Source organism: Fukomys damarensis, unplaced genomic scaffold (assembly GCF_012274545.1).
Source record: "Fukomys damarensis isolate Sample0158 unplaced genomic scaffold, DMR_v1.0_HiC HiC_scaffold_36, whole genome shotgun sequence".
Classification (NCBI taxonomy): Eukaryota; Metazoa; Chordata; class Mammalia; order Rodentia; family Bathyergidae; genus Fukomys; species Fukomys damarensis.
Genome location: NW_022900948.1, coordinates 29,641,759 through 29,662,106, shown reverse-complemented (window position 1 = coordinate 29,662,106; position 20,348 = coordinate 29,641,759). Strand labels below are relative to the sequence as shown.

General features: G+C 48.7%; 1 protein-coding gene across 5 annotated transcripts; it reads left to right on the top strand.

Annotated features, from left to right (window-relative positions):
* Positions 1–6: 6 nt before the first annotated feature.
* Positions 7–16,149, top strand: Alad (aminolevulinate dehydratase). 5 transcript variants are annotated; one of them, XR_002025894.2, is made up of 13 exons: positions 285–416; positions 5,877–6,054; positions 6,861–7,071; positions 7,495–7,591; positions 7,952–8,087; positions 8,205–8,288; positions 8,392–8,480; positions 8,728–8,783; positions 8,870–8,957; positions 9,044–9,130; positions 9,464–9,593; positions 10,337–10,467; positions 15,831–16,149. XR_002025894.2 is itself a non-coding variant. In XM_010639397.1 (12 exons), the coding sequence occupies exons 2-12, from the start codon at positions 5,894–5,896 to the stop codon at positions 10,396–10,398; spliced, it is 1,041 nt and encodes a 346-aa protein (XP_010637699.1). In that variant the 5' UTR covers positions 7–12; positions 5,877–5,893; the 3' UTR covers positions 10,399–10,949. The 5 variants fall into 5 exon arrangements, 4 of the variants coding, with proteins under 4 accessions (XP_010637699.1, XP_010637700.1, XP_019065364.1 ...); XM_010639397.1 differs by lacking the exons at positions 285–416; positions 15,831–16,149 and adding an exon at positions 7–12 and having other exon boundaries at positions 7,021–7,071; positions 10,337–10,949; XM_010639398.3 differs by lacking the exons at positions 285–416; positions 15,831–16,149 and adding an exon at positions 124–261 and having other exon boundaries at positions 7,021–7,071; positions 10,337–10,949.
* The last annotated feature ends 4,199 nt before the right edge of the window (positions 16,150–20,348 follow it).

The following is a 20,348-nucleotide window of genomic DNA, read 5'->3' as shown; positions in this document are numbered from 1 at the left end:
GCAAAGAAGCAGGTGAGCGGGGACGGACTCTGGGACACGGCGGGCTTGGAGGGCGGCTCCAGGCAAGGCGGGCTATTGCACCAGAGTCCCTACTCCCCAGATTGTGCTTTGCGCCTGGAGCGCTGGCGCTTCACCGGGGCACCGGGTTCCCACGGGCGTCTGTTTGGACGAGCTCTTGTGACGGCCGGCTTTGGAGGCCCGAGTCCGGGGTTCCGTGCCTCCTGCCAGGGCCCACCCCCGCGAAGACCGCGAGGCAGTTGCGTGAGTGCGGAGCCAACGGTGCCTCACAAACTCCCGGAGGGAGGTGGAAACAATGAGAGCCGCTGGTGCTGGGCGCTGCTGTCTCGACCATTCATTCCTTACAACAGCCCATTGAGGTCGCTTCAGATCTCCGTTTACCAGATGGGGAAACTGAGGTCAGGGGGCTGGAAAGTGACAGAACCAGGATTTGTGCCCGCATCTGTCAAACTCCAGATCCCTCACACTTAACCACTCTGCTACCAGGGGCAGCCAGATCTAGTGACAAGTCTACTCCTTCTCTTCCTCCTTACTTCTTCATCTGGAGCTGTTAAACCCGTAATCTGCTGGAAAGAAATTTTCAGATCCTTCCTTACAGTACTAGGATCATGGTGGACCTTGAGGACTGGGGTGCTGCAGACCTGAATTCAAGCTCAGATTTGCAAATAACCTGCTGCATGATGCCTGTTTTCAATGTTTTTTCATTTGATTTATTCAGCAAGCTTTAAGATGCCTCTTAGCCTGCATGTTCTAGGAATCTTAGAAAAGGTAGCCTTTCCTGGCTCCAAATGTCTTAAGCCCAGCAGAGAGTGGGTCTTCAAAAACCCTAAGACCAGGCTGCGTTCTCATTCTTTTATATCTTTTACTTACTTTTGCAGTGCTGGGGAATGAATGCAGGGTCTTTGTACTGAATTAACATCTCTAACTCTTTTTTTTTTTTTTTTTTTTTTTTTTGAGCCCGTCTAAGTCACTGAGTTGCCCAGACTGGGCTCAAATTTATGGTCTTCCTTCCTCAGCTTTTTTAGAGCACTAGGATTACAGGCATCCACCAGGCACCATCACAGCTTCATTCCCTAATCCTGTATCTAGCACTGCTTCAGGAGGACAGGCACAAAGTAGATATTCAGGAAATACAGCTTATGGAACAGGCAGCCTATCAGTCCCTTTTCAGAACTACCTGATAGCTGATGTCCTGGGGCTCTGGATTTCTCAAGCTGGCCCTTCTACCTAGCTGGCCCTCCCTCCTGCCTGCCTGCCTGCTCTCCAGTTAGTGCAGAGTCTGCCAAACTTGGCACCAGCTCCCCACCCTCTGTGCCAAGAGCTCAGCCTCTGGAATCTCAGTGGAGCGCAGCCTGGAAGCCTTGAGCCCTGCAGATCTTCCTCCACCCCTTCTAGTGGCTGCTGTCAGGGACCAAGTTAAGTCACTTCCACGTTAGGGATGTTGCCCCTCACAATAAACCTTAAAAGCTGTCCTTCAATATCCTTTCTTCCATGAAGCTGTCCTTGACTCCCGGAGATACAGATTCCTCCCACAGCACCTGGGCCCCTTTCTACTCTTGCGTCATGTGTCAGCCCACAGGATTCTTTCCTGGGTATTTCATAAGATGCATAATCCTATGCCTGGAGATCTCATTGCAGCCCAGCCCTGCTCGGTACTGAAAAGTAGCTACAGGTTTAATGTATGGCTACTTGGTGCCAGACCCGTAACCCATCCCTATCTCTGATCTTCTCCACAGCCTTGCAAATTTGATAGTATCAACCCATTTCATAGATTATAAAATGAAGGCTCTGAAAAGGTCACTAGCCTCACCCAAAGTCACAAGCAGAGCAGACAAAACCCACGACCAACCCTGAAACGTGGTGCTTTCTATACCACCCTGTACTGCTTGCCAGCAAAGCTAACCTGTTCTAATGTGTTGAGCAGCTATGCTGGACCTCATGGTCGCTTTTCCTTGTAAGGCTGCAATGTAAAATTTGAAGTGAGTTTTACAAGCTCCTTTAATTTGGAAGAGGTGATCTCCCAGCATGTGGAAATGTGGAGTTCTCAGAAAGCAAGACCCTCGCCTCAATTTGGCCCTGGAAAACAGAGATGCAACTTTGGGCCCTTTCCTACTGCACAAGTGTTTACTAAGTGCCTGTTGTAACCCACTGACTCTGGTAAAGGTCACAGCGAACTGGGTTGGAAGCCAGGAGCCTCAGGCTCAGTTCCTTGCTTTGGACCTCACTCACTGTGTAATGTTGCTAAGTCCCTTGGCCTCTCAGGTACCCCACTGTCCACATTAAGAGGTAAGAGATTACATAGGATGGATGATTTCAGCTTTTTAATTCTTCTAGCACTGACACAGTCAAATCTCAATCAAATTTTGCAATCAAGTCTCTTTCTGACTCCCAAAACAACAAACCATGTCAAAGTGGAACTGCTCTCAGGAGCCCCACACACTTTTACCTCCATACCTCTCCCAGACTGCTGAGGAAAACTTCGATAGCCTATTGCAAGGTGACCTGCCAGTTGCTTGTGATAGAAAATAATAGTTGCTCCCTCAGCTGCCTCAGGGAGACCAGGAATTGAGGCCAGTGGAATGCAGCTAAGGATTCCAGAAGCCAGAGGCCTGTTACAAAGATTGTCCTTGGGGAGATGAATCAGACATGTGGGCCTGGCTTCAGAATTTGCCAGCTCTACAGAATGACCCTGAGGAAGTCACATAACCTTCTGAGCCTCCATTTCCTGATCACTGAAAGTTAGGACAATTTAAGTACCTGACTCCTAATAAACTCCATATGTTTTTCTGTTTCTTCTCTCTCTCCAGTACCCAAAGCACGGGGTATAGATACCTACTGAATCACATGTTTACCAGTAATATGGAGAACAATACGTAAAACCCTGCATTTGGAGTCTAGAACAAATTGTAATTCCGGCTCAGTCACTAGTCTGTGGTCTTAGGCAAGTTACTTAACCCCTCTTAGCTTAGTTAACTCCTGGCAGATATGAAAGCAGAATCTTGCACAAAATGGGCAGACAGGACCTCCTATCTGCCAAGTGATGGGGAGCTGCGACGTCTCTGGGAGGCCTGGCCCACCCAGGGGTGTGGGGATAGGGTGGGTCTCTCTGTGGCTCCTGATAATCCAAAGCCCGCCAAGCAGGAAGGTGGGATAAGATGGGCCCCGGAGCTGGGTGGAAGGAAACCAAAGGAGGCCAGAGAGAGGACAGAAAGGCAGCACCAGCAAACTGAATGAAGGATCCCCAGGGTTCTAGTCCTGCTGTTTTACTTTCTAACATGCTGTGTGACCGATAAGTCCCTGCTCCCTCTGGGCCTTAAGGTCTATTTGTACAAGGAGCAATTAATTGCACTTGAGCCTGCCAGCCCTCGCTTTCTGTGGCTCCTTTTCTCCTCTTCCTACTTGGCTACTAAGTGTTCCACCAGGCACCTGCAAAAGGAAATGTCTGAAGGGAAGCGCTTGCCTCTTCTCCAGGGTGTTTCCCACCGCCCTCTTCCTGCCCTGTCCCCATCTCTGCTGTGGAGACTCTTGGCTGCTTTGAGGCGGCCTTTCCTTTACCACCCCCTCGTCTCCTCCTCCCCGCAGCCGCTGTGCTCTTCTGCTTCCGGTCTGCTCTGCTCAGTCACAAGATCTGTCTTCCTAAAGCCAGACTTTGAGCAGGCTGCGCTGTGCTCCAAAACTTCCCTGGCCTCAGTCCCCTGTTTGTCCCTTACCGTCCATCGACCATGTGCCTCCATTGCCTCCTCTGGTCCTTGGCACAGCCCAGAGCCATCCTCTGGCCCCTTTCTTCCCTTTCTGAGGAAACACTGACCTTTGGCCTTGCCAGGTCGAACCCATGCATCGTGCAAGACCAAACTCACGCCCTGTCTTCAACAAGCCCCTCCTGCCGTCCTAATGCACACTGGAACCTTGGCTCGTATGTGGCTGGTTCCTCTGCTCTGAGGTGCACTGTCACCGTCTCAGAGGCTTGACGTGTCAAGTTGAGGCAGTGAAAGTGCCTAGTATGGCCTTCGCACAAGAGGTACCAAGAAACATGTGAATTCCCTACTTCCTTATGTCTTGTATCACTTATAGCTGGGTGTGATGGTGCATGCTTGTAAGCCCAGCCCTTAGGAGGCTGAGGCAGGAGGATTGCAGTCTGGGCTACATCATGAGTTCAAAGCCAGCCTGAATTACATAGCAAAACTGTCTCAAAAAAGAAAAGCATCACTTATTTGGCATGTAGGGCTTATTGTCTTTTACTTCATATAATTAAATATTTACTGTGTGCCGGAGTCCACATGTGGGCAGAGTGAGGTGGGGAGCCAAAGATGAACTCATCCCAAACCCTGCCCTGTGGACTCCTCTCCTGGCAAGAGAGAGATAAGACAGTCCACAGAGACCTGCTGTGTAAGAGATTGCAACGTGTGGGCAAGCAGACAGCCTCAGTGGGAAAGGGAAGCAGAAACTTGTAGACCTGGCGTGGGAGGCTTTGGAGAGAGCCTAGCCTGCTGGGTGAAGGACAAGGGGCCACCACAGAGCAGCAGGGCGAAGCTCTGTGGGGCTGCAGAAGAGCTTTCGTGGCTCCGGGGGAAGGGTGCCTGGGTGTCCCTCTGGCTGGCATCCACGTGCTGTTTTATCCTGTTGGAGTGTGTGGTGCCTGATGGGAAATCCGTGCACCCAAGTGCTCTACGCTCCGGGTAGACTTGTTGGGAGTTTTCCTTCCGCTCATCTGGACTTTTGTCATAGAATAAACATAGTTAAATGTGACGAGGTCAGCACTTATCCAGGTGTGCATAGAGAAGGAAGGATTGGTTCTTTTGTTTCTGGTCAGTCCACTGAGTCTTTGATAAAATTTGATGAAAATAATTATTAGAAAATTGTCTTTTTCCCTCATTATGAGGATCAAACACGGGCTCTCTACCACTGAGCTACATTTCCAGCACCTTCCTTCTTCCTTCCTTTCTTTCTTTTTCTTTTCTTTGGCGGGGGGTAGAAGGGATTGAACTCAGGACCTTGTGCTTGTGAGCCTGGCGGCAGTACCACCTAGTTTAAATCCCTGGCCTCTCTTTCTTTCTTGAGGTAGGGTCTCACTAAGTTGTCCAGACTGCCCTTGGATTTGTGGTGCTCCTGTCTGAGCCTCCCAAATGATGAGATTACAGGCATGTATTATCATACATATCCCAGCATCATATTTTCAAATGGCTGTCATAGCCACTTGTGGTGGCGCACACCTGTAATCCCCGCATTTGGGAGGCTGAGACAGGAGGAGCGCCATGAATTTGAGGCCAGTCTGAGCTACATGGTGAGTTTAAGACCAGCCTGAACTACATAGCGAGACCCTGTCTCAAAACAAATAAGCCCCCAGGGATTTAGCTTAGTGGCACCACAAGGTTCTGAGTTCAGTTCCCAGTACTGGGTGGGTGGGGGACCCAAAAATAAGTAAAATTGTAAAATAAAAATAGCAGTCATAAAAATCTGGATGTTGTGGTGCATACCTGTAATCCCAGTACTCTGGAAGACTGAGGCGGGAGCATCACAACTTCAAGTCTAGCTTGTGCAACTTCGTGACTGAAACCCTGTTGTGAGACAAAACAATTTTAAAGGGTTAGAGATGTAGCTCAGCGTGAAGCCCCTGGTTCAATCCAGTAAAATAAATCCATAAAGTAAAAGGACAGTCATCCAAACCACAAGCCCAAATGTTATCTTATTAGATTCAAATTGTGAAGAAGCTTCTGAAAACACCCTTGCATTTCTCTTCTCACCTGGTCGCAGCCAGCAGGATGAACCCCAGGTTGGGGGGCACCTGGGGTAGCTGTCTTCCAGTTGTGACCATCTCTGGGGACAAGGACCATGTCTCGTCTTCTCCTGTCCCCCTGTAGAGCTAAGCACACAGCAGATGCCTCAGAAACCTATCTTCAGCCAGCAGGCTGTCTCAAGCCCCGCCATGCAGCCCCAGTCTGTTCTGCACAGCGGCTACTTCCACCCTCTGCTTCGGACCTGGCAGGCTGCCGCCACCACCCTCAATGCCTCCAACCTCATCTACCCCATCTTTGTCACGTGAGTCCCCCCGGAATGGGCCAGGGCTGTAATGTGCCGGGTGAGGGAGGGGTGTGCCTGGAGCAGCTTCAGTATTGCTAGGGGATGAGGATTACATTCGGCTATCACCTGGAAACTCCAGGTATTGGCCTCCTGGTTAAGGATGGCAGTCTTAGGAACAGTGAGACGACCTCAGTCATGCAATCTGTAAACTACAAAGAATTGCTCTTATCTGACACTCTGAGCTTTTTCGATAAAGCACCAGCAGAAGCCATATCCCTGAATCCCAGCACTCAGGAGGCTGAGGCAGGAGGATCGCTGTGAGTTCGAGACCAGCCTGGGCTACATAGTGAGTTCCAGGTCAGTCTCAACTCCATAGTGAGACCCTGTCTCAAAACAAACTAACAAACAAAAAAGAATGATCGTGAGTACTGTATACTCACTTGGCTGCTACGCGAAGCTCCTATACAACATTATCTCATTCAGTCAGGCAGCATTCGTATGAGGAAGAAGTAGATATTGTCCCCTAGAACATCAGCTTCATGAAGGCAGGGATAATGTGCCATCTGTACCTAGACATTACCTGGCACATAAGTCTCAGTAACTTTTTGTTGAATGAATGAACCCATCAGAGGTCCAGGTAAAGGGTCTGGTGCCCAGAGAGATAATCCAGAGCCACCATTGAGAAAGTACCTTGAGTAGGAAGCCAGGACCTGTAGACTTCAGAGTTCAAGTTCTTAACTCCTTACCTTCTCCCTGTGGTTACTGTTGTTTTAATGTAGTTGCTCTCATTGTCACTGTTACTCTTGTTCCTGTTACTATTTCAGGCCCTGGGCTTGGCCAGGCAAGGGAGCCAGACATTCGATCCCATCCCCCTCCTACCCTCTCCACTCCCATATTCCTTCCCAGCCTCCCAGCCATCCCTCACAGTCACCCCTTCACCAGCCCTTCCCACAGCCATCAGTGCCCGCCCCCCTACTCTTGCAGGGATGTTCCTGATGATGTCCAGCCCATCGCCAGCCTCCCAGGAGTGGCCAGGTAGGAGGTGCGGAGGGGAGGGCAAGGGGTTAGAGGAGAGAGAGATTTTGCAGGTGGAAATGGAAGGTCTGGAGAGGCGAACTTCAACTCAGTAGAGAGAAGGGTGTCCCGGGGACCAAAGCTGTTGCCCTGCAGAGGAGGCAGCCTCATGAAGTAACAAGCGCCCGTCACTAGAGTGCCCTTGCAGATGGGAGCTGGACTAGAGCTGGAATTCAGGAGGAGGAGCCTGCCACAGCCACTCCATAGCCCTGCTGCTTGTGGCCTCGGCTTCCCACCTGTTTGGTGGATGCCTTCGCTTCCCTGCCCCCACACTGTGGCACTTGTACCCTCCTGGTGCCACATGCAGCTTGGCTCTTAGCAGAAGCACACTGGAGGGACCAGAGAGTCTGCCTTCCTTCAGCCCCATTCCTTGTCCCCTCCCAGGTACGGTGTGAACCGGCTGGAAGAGATGCTGAGGCCTCTGGTAGAAGACGGCCTACGTTGTGTCCTCATCTTTGGGGTCCCCAGCAGAGTTCCCAAGGTGAAGAATCACAGGAAGCTTAAGAAGAGCGGCTGGGAAAGGGTGGACCAAGGTTCCACACTGACCATGTCCTTATTCCCACCTTGTGCTGGCCCTGGGGCCGTGCCAAAATGGCCATAGTCTTTATTCCTAAGACAGTACCTATGTAGTATCAGGAAAGTACATAGGCTGAGATACCCTGACTGAGTAAGCCGGTCCTCTTTCTGCAAATGGGGATGATCCTCTGCACTCTCTCATCCAGGGGCTGCAACGGTGATAAAAGGAGGGGGCGGGGGCTACACTCTGCAATGGCAGCCACCATGCCTTCCCCAAGACTCACGTAACAGGCACACCGCTTTGTCCTCCTTTCCCGGCCCCTAGGATGAGTGGGGTTCTGCAGCTGACTCTGAGGAATCCCCAGCTATTGAGGCCATTCATCTGTTGAGGAAGACTTTCCCCAACCTTCTGGTGGCCTGTGACGTCTGCTTATGCCCCTACACCTCCCATGGTCACTGTGGTGAGATCTGTCCCTCCTGCCAACCCTGCTGCCACCCACACCCACTGCCTGTTCTCCCCGGGGGCCACCAGGCAGAGCCCAAGAAGCTCCCTGACACCCAGCCATCTTGCTTCGCAGGGCTCTTGGGTGAGAATGGGGCATTCCGGGCTGAGGAGAGCCGCCAGCGGCTGGCAGAGGTGGCACTGGCCTATGCCAAGGCTGGTGAGTGAGTCCCCGGCACACATGGGCGTCTCTGGGTCAAAGAGGTGATAGAATGGGTGGTAGGAGGGTCCCAGAGTTCTGAAGGCCCCCCTCTGCCCCTCAGGATGTCAGGTAGTAGCCCCGTCGGACATGATGGATGGACGCGTGGGAGCCATCAAGGAAGCTCTTATGGCACATGGACTTGGCAACAGGGTATGGGTGGGGAGTGCAGGGAGGGATGTGGGGCGGGGAGGAGAGAGCTTGGAACATCCCTGTCCCCATAAGTGTCAAGAACTGGAGAACTGAGGATAGTGCTAGATGAGGCCTTTGGGACCCATCTCAACCTCTGCACCTCAGATGAAGTCGAGGCCAAATGCTCCAGCGACACTGGGGTATAGGCACTCTGTTTCTTTCCCCTTTCCACATCAGCCTGTGACTGACCTTCCTTGTTTCCCCATAGGTATCAGTGATGAGCTATAGTGCCAAATTTGCTTCCTGTTTCTATGGGCCTTTCCGGTACGTGGGACTGGGCAAGGGTCTGCTGTTAAATCCTAGGTCCATTAGCCCAAAGCTGGAGCCCACTCTGAGACTCTGCTTCACAGGGATGCAGCCCAGTCAAGCCCAGCCTTTGGAGACCGCCGCTGCTACCAGCTGCCCCCCGGAGCCCGGGGCCTGGCCCTCCGTGCAGTGGTGAGTGACCAGGGCCTGAGCCCCGCAGCCCACACTTCTGCCCCCCACCTTCCGGGTGCTGCCCACACTTTACACACATCCTTTAGGACCGGGATGTACAGGAGGGAGCTGACATGCTGATGGTGAAGCCAGGAATGCCCTACCTGGACATTGTACGGGAGGTGAAGGACAAGGTGAGCACAGAGAGAGACAAGGGGCTCAGAGAGCTGGGAGAGTTTATCTGAGGCTGCTGGACCTTGGGTTGTAGGACTCTGGAAACTCAGTGTTTGAAGCAGTCTGTCTGCAACTAGGAGCTCTCCACTCCTGGCCCAAGCCTGCCTTGGAGGCCATTGCTTGCAGGAGCCTTCAAACAGCCCTGGGTGAACAGTTCTAGATCAGGGTTGGCTACCAGCAGCGGTGACTCTGGATGACTCACAATAGTCACCGATTGGGCAGGGAGAAGTGGGTACTCACGGTGCACACCCACCTTCCCTTGCAACCTCTGTGCCCATCACTGCCCCCTGCAGTACCGCGAGCTCCCCCTTGCTGTGTACCACGTGTCTGGAGAATTTGCCATGTTTTGGCACGGAGCCCAGGCCGGGGCATTTGATCTCAAGGCTGCTGTGCTGGAAGCCATGACCGCCTTCCGCAGAGCAGGTAAGCAGATGGGTGGGGTTGTCACCTGCGCCACAGGGACTGAGGTGTACTCTGCCCAGATAAGAAAACAAAGTCACAAGACAGCCTGAACCTGGTATCTAGACAGATACAGAATGAGGAAGGAATTTGGAAGGACAGAACTTGGAAGAGCAACAATTACTTTTTGGTTGTGAGAATTTAAGCCAGCCACTTCTCTCAACCTGAGGGTCGAGGTCTTATGCGCAATTGCGTATGCTGTCACCATAGATGGGAGGTTTGGTTAGCATAGCACAACGTCCTGGTCAGCAGGGTGGGCTGCAGCCTTGGGCTACCGAGCCCAATTTAACAGCAGGCCCCTGCCCATCCCCACTTACTGGAAAGGCCCACAGGGAAGCAAATCATTGGTATCAGTGGTAGCTATGGGAAGACAGTGGGGGTCTAAGGCTCCAGCAGCATTTCCAGATGCTCCAGGCTGATAGGGCAGGGAGAGAAAAGACTTTAGATAGGAAGCTGAGTGCCTGTATTAGACTTCGCCATACCAGCATGAGAAGGGAATGGGCAGTTTCCTGTTTCCCTACTGGGCATTTCATACATTGGCAAGCCGAGGCCTAGAAAGAGAGAATTACTTACGCAAGGTCCAGAGCTGCAACCCCACAGGCTGTGCCTCTCCACAGTGGCCTTCCCTTCCTGGCCTCTACTCCCAGAAGGTATAGCCATCAGCTGACACCCTCCTGTGCCCTGCTCCCCGCTTCTTCCCAACACAGGTGCCGACGTCATCATCACCTACTACACGCCTCAGCTGCTGAAGTGGCTGAAGGAGGAATGACAGAGAGAGAGATACCCAAGAACCAGAACTTGAGAAAGCTCCCAGGGCCTTGACAGAGTGAAAACCAAAGTAAATACTGCTGTTAGAACTGTGCACTGCGCCCTCTTCCTGCTCCCATGCTGGTGGGGACCCAGTGCCCACCAAACCTGGCTGGTTTCTGCTACCGTGCTCATCTCCCACTTGCAGCCACTTCCTCGAGAGCTCCCCAGGCTTCCCTGTGACTGGCCCTGCTCAGCCATGAGGCCTCTTCACCCCTGGCTCTCTCTGGTGTGTTTTCAGCTTGGCAGCTATTAAGAGTCCCCGTGCAGGCTTGATGGGGCCTGGAGAGGTGCTTGGAGGATTGGGCAAGAGGAGAGTAGTTGACTATGGATCCTAAGAAGCTTTGGGAAGCCTGGGACCTCTAGTAGCAGTATTAGGTGCAGGTTTGAGGCCTAGCTTGATGACCCTGGTTTAGAGTTGAGGTGTGCCACAGTTCCTTGGGAAACTGTTTTCCCCACTGGCCAGTGATCCCAGGCTGCCTGAGATTTCCTGTTTTTCTTTGAGCCAAGATCCAGAGAAGAATTAATGAGGATCAAAATCCAGGAGGTCTGGGGATTTAGCTTAGCAGCACTGCACGTGCCTTGCAAGTGCAAGGTCCTGAGTTCATTCCCCGGTACCAAAAAAAAAAAAAAAAAAAAATTCAGGAACAAAGAAATCCCTGATGGCTGGAGATGCCACCTCCAAAAAGCACCCCCCCACACACACACAGTACAGGAGACTGAACCCAGGGATTTTGCACTGATCTGCATCCTCAGCCATTTTTAAATTTTTATTCTGAGACAGGTCTGAGAGTCGCTAAATTGTCCAGGCTTGGCTCAAACTTCAGTTTTATAATCTTTGCTTCAGCCTCACAGTGTGCTGACATGTGCCACCATGCCTGGCTCCCCCCACCTCTTTTTTTTTTTTTTTTTTTGGTACTAAGGTTTAAGCCCAGGGGCTTGTGCATAGAAGGCAAGCTCCCCACCACTGAGCCACATTCCAACCCTTTTTAAAATTTTATTTTGAGGCAGTCTTGCTAAGTTGCCCAGGCTGGCCTCGAACTCATAATCCCTTTTCCTCAACTTCCCAAATACTGTAGCTAGGATTATAGGCATGAGCCACCACCCTGGCCAAAAAGGCTTTTTATTCACAAGATATTTCTGGAGAACCTCTTCTCTGTGTCCAGGTGCATTCTGGGTGCTGGGGATACAGTAGGACAGGCCATAACTTGTCACTTTATTGAATGTATACAAAGAGAAGGGGTGAGGCAGATAAAACAGACATAGCACTGACAATCAGGTGTGATGGTGCACGTCTGTAATCTCAGCACTCGGGAGGCTGAGGCAGGAGAACTGCCACAAGTTCAGGGCCAGCCTGCACTACATAGTCAGTTCAAGGAGGTGAGACCCTGACTCAAAGAAAGATAAATAAAAAGCAATTACAGAGCCAGGTGTGGTGGTACACGCCTGTAATCTCAGCACCTGGGAGGCTGAGGCAGGAGGATTGCTGTGAGTTCGAGACCAGCCTGGGCTACATAGTTCTAGTCTCAACCACATAGTGAGACCCTGTCTCAAACCCCCCCCCCAAAAAAAGAAAAAGGCAGTTACAAATTCTGTTAGTGCATGAAGAAAAGAGAGGGTCTGAGACAGTAACGGGAGGGGCCTCTTGAGAGCACGGTTGGGAAACCCTTCCTGAGGCTGAGACCTGAGAGGTACAAAGAAAGATCCTGACAAGTCAAAGCCACAGGACCACATGACGATGTATGCAAAGACCTTGTGGTGGGAGAAGCTGGGCAGGGCTATGGGAACAGGTGAGAAAGAGGAAGGCAGGCAACAGGACTGGAGGTTGGAAAGATCAGATTCCACATGTAGTAGGAAACTTAAGTGTTATTTTGCATCTGATCTGATGGGCAGTGATCTAAAAGCTTTTTGTTTGGGGTGGGAGGGAGTTGGGCTTTTTTGTTGTTGTGTTTTGTCTTTGTGGTCCTCAGACTTGAAACCAGCACATCGTACATGATAGGCTAGTGCTCTACCACTGAGCCATCCCCCAGCCCTTCAGGCAATATTCTAGGGACAGAATTAGCAGGTTTTGCTAATGCTTTAAAACCCCGTGGAAAATAAAGGAACAAGAGGAAGCAGGAATGCCTTCGTGAGTTTCTGGCTGAAGCAAGTGCGTGGATGGTTTCAGTCATCCTGAAACATGCATATGTTTTCCCATAGTGAAAGGTAAGCCTCAGTCCACTAAGGAGGAGGCCAGGTCTGCAAAGGGACAGGAAGCTGCCACTGTAGGGGAAAAGCAAGTTCACTTTAGGACTCTAATGCAATACAATCTTTTTGTGTTTGTTTGTTTGTTTTTTGAGACAGCGTCTCTATGTAGTTTTGTCCACTAAGGAGGAGGCCAGGTCTGCAAAGGGACAGGAAGCTGCCACTGTAGGGGAAAAGCAAGTTCACTTTAGGACTCTAATGCAATACAATCTTTTTGTGTTTGTTTGTTTGTTTTTTGAGACAGCGTCTCACTATGTAGTTGAGACTGACCTGGAACTCACTATGTAGCCCAGGCTGTTCTCAAACTCACAGCGATCCTCCTGCCTCAGCCTCCCAAGTACTGGGATTACAGGTGTGCGCCACCACGCCCAGCTACAATCCATTTTTAAACACAATTTAGAATTATAAACTCCTAGCAGTTTCTAAAGTCACATCAGTCCCTCCCAACTCTTAGTGGCTCTCTTACTTACTTTCTCATTACCTGACACCCACAGCCTAAAGGAGGAAAAGTTTATTATTTTGGTTCATAGTTTGTAGCGGTTTCAGTCCATGGTTCAGTGGCTCCAAAGTAGGTCAACAGGGCCGGGGGTTGTAGCTCAGTGGTTCTGTGCCTGCCTGATAAGTGCAAGGTCCTGAGTTCAATCCCCAGTACCAAAAACAAAAAAGTAAAACAAAGTAGTGCATCATGACAGAGGAGAAACAGCTCATGTCATGGTGGCAAAAAGCAGCGAGATCAAAGGAGGAGGTAAAGATATGCCTCCAGTGACCACCTCCGTCCAGGCTCTACCTTCCAGTAGCACATTTAGCTATAATCTCAACAGTGGGCTGATCCCCTAGTGAGTGTCACCTCCCAAAAGCCCCACATATGAGTTCATGAGGTTTTGGAGCAACATCCAGATATAAACAACATTTCAACACTGGACCCCAAAAGACTGGCATATCCCTTTGTGCAAAATGCATTTAGTCCATCTCTTAAAAGATGCCAAAGTCCTGAGGGTTTCAGCATTGCTGAAAAATCCAAGTCAGAAAGTGGTGAGATAAACAAGACAGATCCCTCAGGGCAAACATTAAATCCTGTAGTTCCACGTTCAGCACCCAAGGCAGGATGTGGTGAGATGTAAGTTCCAAAAGGCTTGGGCAGCCCTGCCATAAGCATTGCCAGTGCTTATTGCTTATGGCCATCATGGTTTCTCTCAGGCTGTCTTTGCTTACTGCTTGCAACTTTCTCTTTTGGTGGTTTTATTTTATTTATTTTGGTACCAGGGATCAAACTCAGGACCTTGTGCTCACCGAGGAAGTGCTATGCTGCTTAGCTAAATCTCCAGCACTTTTTTTTTAGACAGGGTCTTAAAAGTAGTCCAGGCTGTTCTTGAACTCACTGTGTATCCCAGGCTGGCCTCAAACTTGCAGTGATCCTCCTGCCTCAGCTTCCTGAGGGCTGAGATTGCAGGTATACACCACCATGCCTGGCTAAGCAACATAAAGTCAATGTTCCCATTGGCCCAGACCCACTAGGATATCCTGTAGCCATTGATTGAAGTTTGAGATCCCTGCCAGCTGCAAATCCTGCTCTCAGTACCTCCTCAGGTGCAGGGGCTGCTGAAGACCTTGTACAGCTGGTCAGCATTGGTGGCTACTGCCTGGGCATCCCAAACACCCACCAGCCTTCCTGACCCCACAACGACAGGCATGTAAAACCAACACATAGATGGCATCATGGTCTGAGCCAGCAGACCCTTCTGTACCTACTGAGTGCACAGGCAGGCCTTGGAACGCCTGGGTGGCTGAGCATGGTGAAATGTATCCCAGGAAACCAGTTTCCTAGGTGGCTTTCTGAAGGCCTTGATAGTGGCACTAATATTTCAGGGATGCAATACTGTTTTGATTTGTTTTCCAACAGTAACCAGCAGTCAACCCTAATGGCTTCCATTTGACCTTTCCAACCACTATAGGGAACAAATGTGAGTATTCTGTCAAAAGCAAGTGTAGCTATCTCAATTATGGATTCTGGAACTGGGGAAATAACTACAGGATGGAGATAGGGGACCTGCCAAATCCCCTGTAAGTTGGACCTTTGCTAAAACTCCATTGATCACCTGACCTTCATAGGCCCCTCCTCTTACTGGAGGGTCCTGTCTGACCTTAAAACTTTTAAATTATTCAGCTGTCCTTTGCCCTTGATTCTCAAGGTAGAGCTCACCAAAAGCCCCCAACAGTACTCATGCCATTGCCTCAACATTAGACTGTCTTGAGATTTTCTCAACCAGATTTATTAGTCTGATGCTTTTATTCTCAGGCTCCCTTGAAGTCTCAAAAGCAGAACAAAATGCAGACAAATTTTCTTCAAGAGTGTAAAATAAAGGGTCCAAAGTCCAATAGCCAATGGAGTCCTTGTTCCCAACTTAAATCTCTTGACCCTGGTCTTTTTAAAAAAAATGTCTCCTTTTAAAAATCATCATTCTGAGCCAGGATTTAGCTCAGTGGTGCTGCCACCTGCCTCACAAGTGCAAGGACCCGAGTTCAATCCCTGGTACCAAAAAATAAATAAAAAAAATCATGCTGATCTTCTGAGCTCTGACAAGAATATCACATCAAGCTAGGCTTACAGCTTTCTAGGGCTGCTTCTCTGGCAGGCATATCCAAAACCTTCCAAACTCCTTCCACAAACCAGTTCCAGAGGCTTCTGAACCACATGGTTGGGTAGGATCACAGCAACAACCCCACCTCTCTCATAATGCCTGTCTTCCCCATTGCTTGGACACAATACCCAACACTCAACCTAAAGGAGGTTCACAATTTATAGAGGTTTCAGTCCATAGCTGGCTCAGGGCCCGGCAGCATGGTAGAGGAGATACAACTCATGACTTCATGATGGGAAGCAACAATCAAGGAGGAAAGGATACACCCAGGCCACAACCCCGGTGACACTTCCAATGAGGCTTTATCTCTATATCACATTTAGCTATAAACCCATCAGTGAACTAATTAATCCACTGATGTGTACCACAACCCCATGATCTAATCACCTCCCAAAAGCTGCACCTATGAGCATATGAAGCTTTGGGGTGACATATAGATATAAACTGTAACAATGACCATCATCAGGCCTGTGGCCAACTCACCTTAAGCCCCGATACCCTCTGTTCTCAGCCTGCTGGAGTATGGCAAGCCAAAATAAGATTTGAGGAGCCATGAAGTCTCACTACCCAGGAACTCTGAACCTGGATCTACCATCGAGGGCCCAAACCATTGAGTACCAGCCATTTCTGGGCCAAAGGTACACCAGATCATAAGTTTCAGCTGTTTTAGCTTCTAGGCTTCCTCACCCAGGGCTTATTTCTGGCTGACATGATTAAAGGTGGGCATGGTGGAGCACATCTGTAATGCAAGCATTCAAGAGGGTGAAGCAAGAAGACTGCTGAGAGTTTGAGGCCAGCCTAAACTACATACTGAAACCCTGTCTCAAAAAATAAAAAAACCTAAATAAAATGATTGTTGTAAAATGGAATATTTTCTAGGCCAGTGGTGGTGAACCTATGGCATACGTGTTTTAAGACAAAAGGTCTTAATGAGTGAATCTTTTCTAAACTAAAACCTCAGTATTCAGGTTTAATTGCAGTGTTGGCACTTGGTGATAAGTGAATTTTGGATTTCACTTTGGGCACTTGTCATCACTGTTCTACACCATCCCAGATGCATTGCTCCAAACCAAGTACAGACCCTGGCTGTGTTCTAGGCATGCAGGATAGCGGACAGATATTCCTTTAGGGGACCAAAGGATACAAACAAATGTGTTCACAACCTTCATGGAGCACATGGCGAACACTGACTTGAAGGAGTCTCCCAGAGAGCCAGGAGGCAAGTGTACCAATGATGTGGTGACAGGTGTTACAAAATAGGCCACCAAAAACTGACCTACATTGAAGGATTAGAAAATACATCCCCCAAAGGACTTTGGATGAGCAACCCAGCAAAGGCATGATTGGGCAAGAGCATTCCAGACAGAAGAAACCACCATACAAAGGCATTTGTTGGAGGAACACAAGGCTGGTATGACTGGAGGGCCAGAGAAGACAGTCTGAAGAGTGAAGACGGACGGGGACCGAACCATTCAGAGGTTTAAAGGCCACATTAGCATTTTCAGACTTTATTCCCAAGGATAAAGGGAAGATATTTGAAGGATATTAGCAGGGGAATGACTCTACTTTGCATTGATAAAACCGTTTTGGTAGCATGTCAACAAAGTACAGAGGAGAAATTTTGGCGGCCTGCACTGAAGTGGTAACTGGTGATGGAAAGAAGGAAATGGATTTAGGATGTGTTCAGTAGGTAATAAATGTGAGGGATGAACTCAGCTTGACCAGGGGCCATTTACTGAGACAGAAACCTGCAGGAAGAACAGGAGTAGGTTCAAAGCAATGGAAAAATATTAAACAGCGTGGGATCATTTGCAATGAGGAAGATTTATCTATGGCATTTATGTCACTTAAGGCCACTCTGTTTGTAGTAGAACTGTTATAAAACCTCAGCTGCGCAGAAAACGAGTTGGGATTTGGACCCACATGGCCACAACTGCAAGGTCTGTGCCCTTAACCACTGTGCCATACCACCTCCCAACAAGCAATAGTAAAACTGTGGGTGTAATGTCGTGTGATAATTAGCTGCAGCGTGGCGGGGGACCAAAGAGCCCTTTTGCCTGCAAGCCCTATAATCTGTGTTAGTGGTGACCCCCATCGGGACATCAGGAAGTGCCAGTCCAGGGGTTCCAGCCCCACAATATTTTATGTAGGAAGGCACTTAACAGCCTGAGCTGGAAGTATTTGAGTAGTCCCGTGGAATAATCTGCTGTGTGACCTGGTCTTGCTGTTAGTAGTTTTATCCTGAGACATAAGATTGCTTTCACAGCCTGGCAAGGCACCTTGCTATTAGATCTCTGGGCCTCACTGCTGGGTGGTGAGCATTCAGGGCCTCTCTTAGTGAGACTTGATTTTCTTGTTTCCCTCTCAGATGTGCCAATTTGGTCTGTAACTTTTCCTTTCAACAGGTATCTTCTTATTTTTACCTTGGTACTATTATTTTTTTATTAGTCTGTGTTTGCAATACATAATGATTAGTCGTCATGGGGAGTTGGTATATGTCCATAATAATTCTTTTACCTCCCCTTCTCCTCCCTTTCAACAGGTATTTTAATCAGCTGCTTTACTACTAAGAGCAAAGACACTAAATTTCCCCAAACAGGGAAGGAGAAATCCTGACCTGTTATCTCTCCTGCATGAATTCTGCCAGTTCTGTACATGAGAGCCAGTGCCTCTCAGCAGACCAGGCTCTGGACTATCCTGGATACGCTGGTTCCAAGTGATCAAAACTCAGTTCAATAGCAAAAAAAAAAAAAAAATGGAGCTGACTGATTTCCTTCCTGGATGGTGATAAGGTGTAGGTGGACCCACGGTCAAAGGCTCCCGTGGAGGACTCTATCCTTTTATTAGCTCTCATCTGTTTGCCTCAGCGTGGCTTTATTCTCACATGGGCTTTTGCCACTTGACAACAATGTGAGATCCCCAATAAGTCTAGGTTTAAATGATCCTTAAGATTGATAATCCCAGAGAAAGAAGGTCTCTGCCCCATCACTCACAGAACAAATTTCTGGAGGCTTCTGGCCCTGCTCTGGTCACCTGGCTACCTCAGTCACTGTAAAAAATGGTATGAAAGGTGAGACACCAGAGTTAATCCAGTCCACCTCATGACACAAGGCTGGTGAGGTTTCAGAGCCTTTGCCCCAGTGGTCTCCTTTACCCACACTTTTCCAAAAATCCCCGTGTTGGTAAGCTCTCAGTTTAAGTCTTACTTCCTCAAAGAAGCAACGCAGTAGCCAATCTAAAGTCCTTCTCCAGACCTTCTCCATGTTAGCATCCAGTAGATATAACAAAAGTCAAAATAAGAATTAACAATAGCCCAAGACAGAAACTTCTGCCTAAGCAACCCAGGGCTGATTTGTCAGCTACATGGTTGGTGGGGGAGGGTCTCAGCTCCTGGCTTGTTCTATCATTCAAAACACAACGCAAGCTGGGCATAGTGGTGCACACCTGCTCCAACACTCAAGAGCCTGAGCCAGGAGGGTCGCGGAGAGTTTGAGGCCCGCCCCAACTATGCAGTGAGACGACTGTCTCAAAAAAACATAAATGATGGTGGCCTCCATTTCCCATCAGATTCTCCTCTCAGCCAGGAGGAGGAAGAAAGGGCAGTTGGAGGACATGACCCTTCTTCATTCAGGCATAATCCAAAAACTAGACGTATCATTCTTGTCCACACGACCTTGTCTGAATTTAGTCCCATCGCTACATCTGTTGTTTAAGGGAAGTGGAAAATAGTGCGTTCAGCTAAAACTCAGCTCTGTCACTAAGGAAGATGGAGAGAATGGATGTTCAGGAAAACGGTCATCTCTACCACATGACATTTCTTGGAATGAAAGAAGCTGTGGTCAGAATAGAAAACGAAAGAGGATTTAGAGATCATGTAAACACTTTTTATAGAGTTGGGGGGACCAGAGGCTTGTTCAGAATCATGCAGAAGACCAAGGCTGAGATTCAGGTGTTCCAATTCCGAGCTCAGAACTCAAAATTGGGAAAGAATTTGTGAGGGGGTAGGGGTTAGGGATTGGTTTTAGAAGGACCTTAGCCTTATATATCTTATCTTTATTCATATAATATATACAACATGGATATAATCACATAGCTGTTTAACATAAATAAGAACTTAGCCAGTGCATAGGAAAAGGTGTTATTTTCATGAGTGGAAAAATTAAAATCATAGCTAGGGCTGGAGATATATAGCTCAGTGATAGAGCTCTTGTCTAATATGCACAAGACCTTGGGTTTAATCTCCCACACCAAAAAGAAGAAAATTACACCCAAGCAGAGTGGGATATGCCTGAAGTCCCAGCTACTCAAAAGGCTGAGGCAGGAGAATCGTGAGTTGGAGTGTAACAATAAAACTCTCAAAATACATAAAATCAGAATGACAGGGCTAGAAGTGTAGCTCAGTATGTGTACTTAGCACATATGAGACTCTGGGTTCAAGTCCCAATAAACACACAAACAAAAGAAACCACAATGAAGTACCAGCATACATCTATCACAATAGCTAAAATTAAAAAGGCCATGCTAATTGTTGAGAATGGTGCACAATTAAAACTCTCGGTACAACCCATCTGTAAAAGGGAACATCATATTTATGACTTCCTGACTTCACATCTACATATTCATCAGAAATGTATACTTACATTCTCCAAGAGACCTATTCAGCAATGTTAATGCATCCCTATAATCCCTGCTGCTGCTGAGAAAGGGGACTCACTGAGCCCAGGAGTTGGAGACCAACCTAAGAAAAGAATGTTCCAGCTGGCTGTGGTTGTAGTGGTATATCCTTATAATCCTACCACTTGGGAGGCTGAGGGAGGAGCTTCAGTTTGAGCCCAGCCAGGGCAAATTAGGAAAGCCCAGCCAATAAAAAAAAAGAATGTTCATAACCTTTTATAACATATAATAACCTCAAAATGGAGATAACCCAATTGTCCATCAACAGTAGTCAATTCAGATAATGGACAGGGGTGCAAATGAACTGCAACTATACATGGCAATGCAGATGAATCTTTTTTTTTTTTTTTTTTTT

What these genes read in the sequence shown, in the direction of transcription:
- Alad (XM_019209819.2), top strand. Translation starts at nt 6,021, where the DNA reads ATGCCTCCAACCTCATCTACCCCATCTTTGTCAC. An exon ending in AGCCTCCCAGGAGTGGCCAG is followed by an intron (nt 7,072 to 7,494) that starts GTAGGAGGTGCG and finishes GTCCCCTCCCAG; the next exon opens with GTACGGTGTGAACCGGCTGG. An exon ending in GCCTGGCCCTCCGTGCAGTG is followed by an intron (nt 8,958 to 9,043) that starts GTGAGTGACCAG and finishes CACATCCTTTAG; the next exon opens with GACCGGGATGTACAGGAGGG.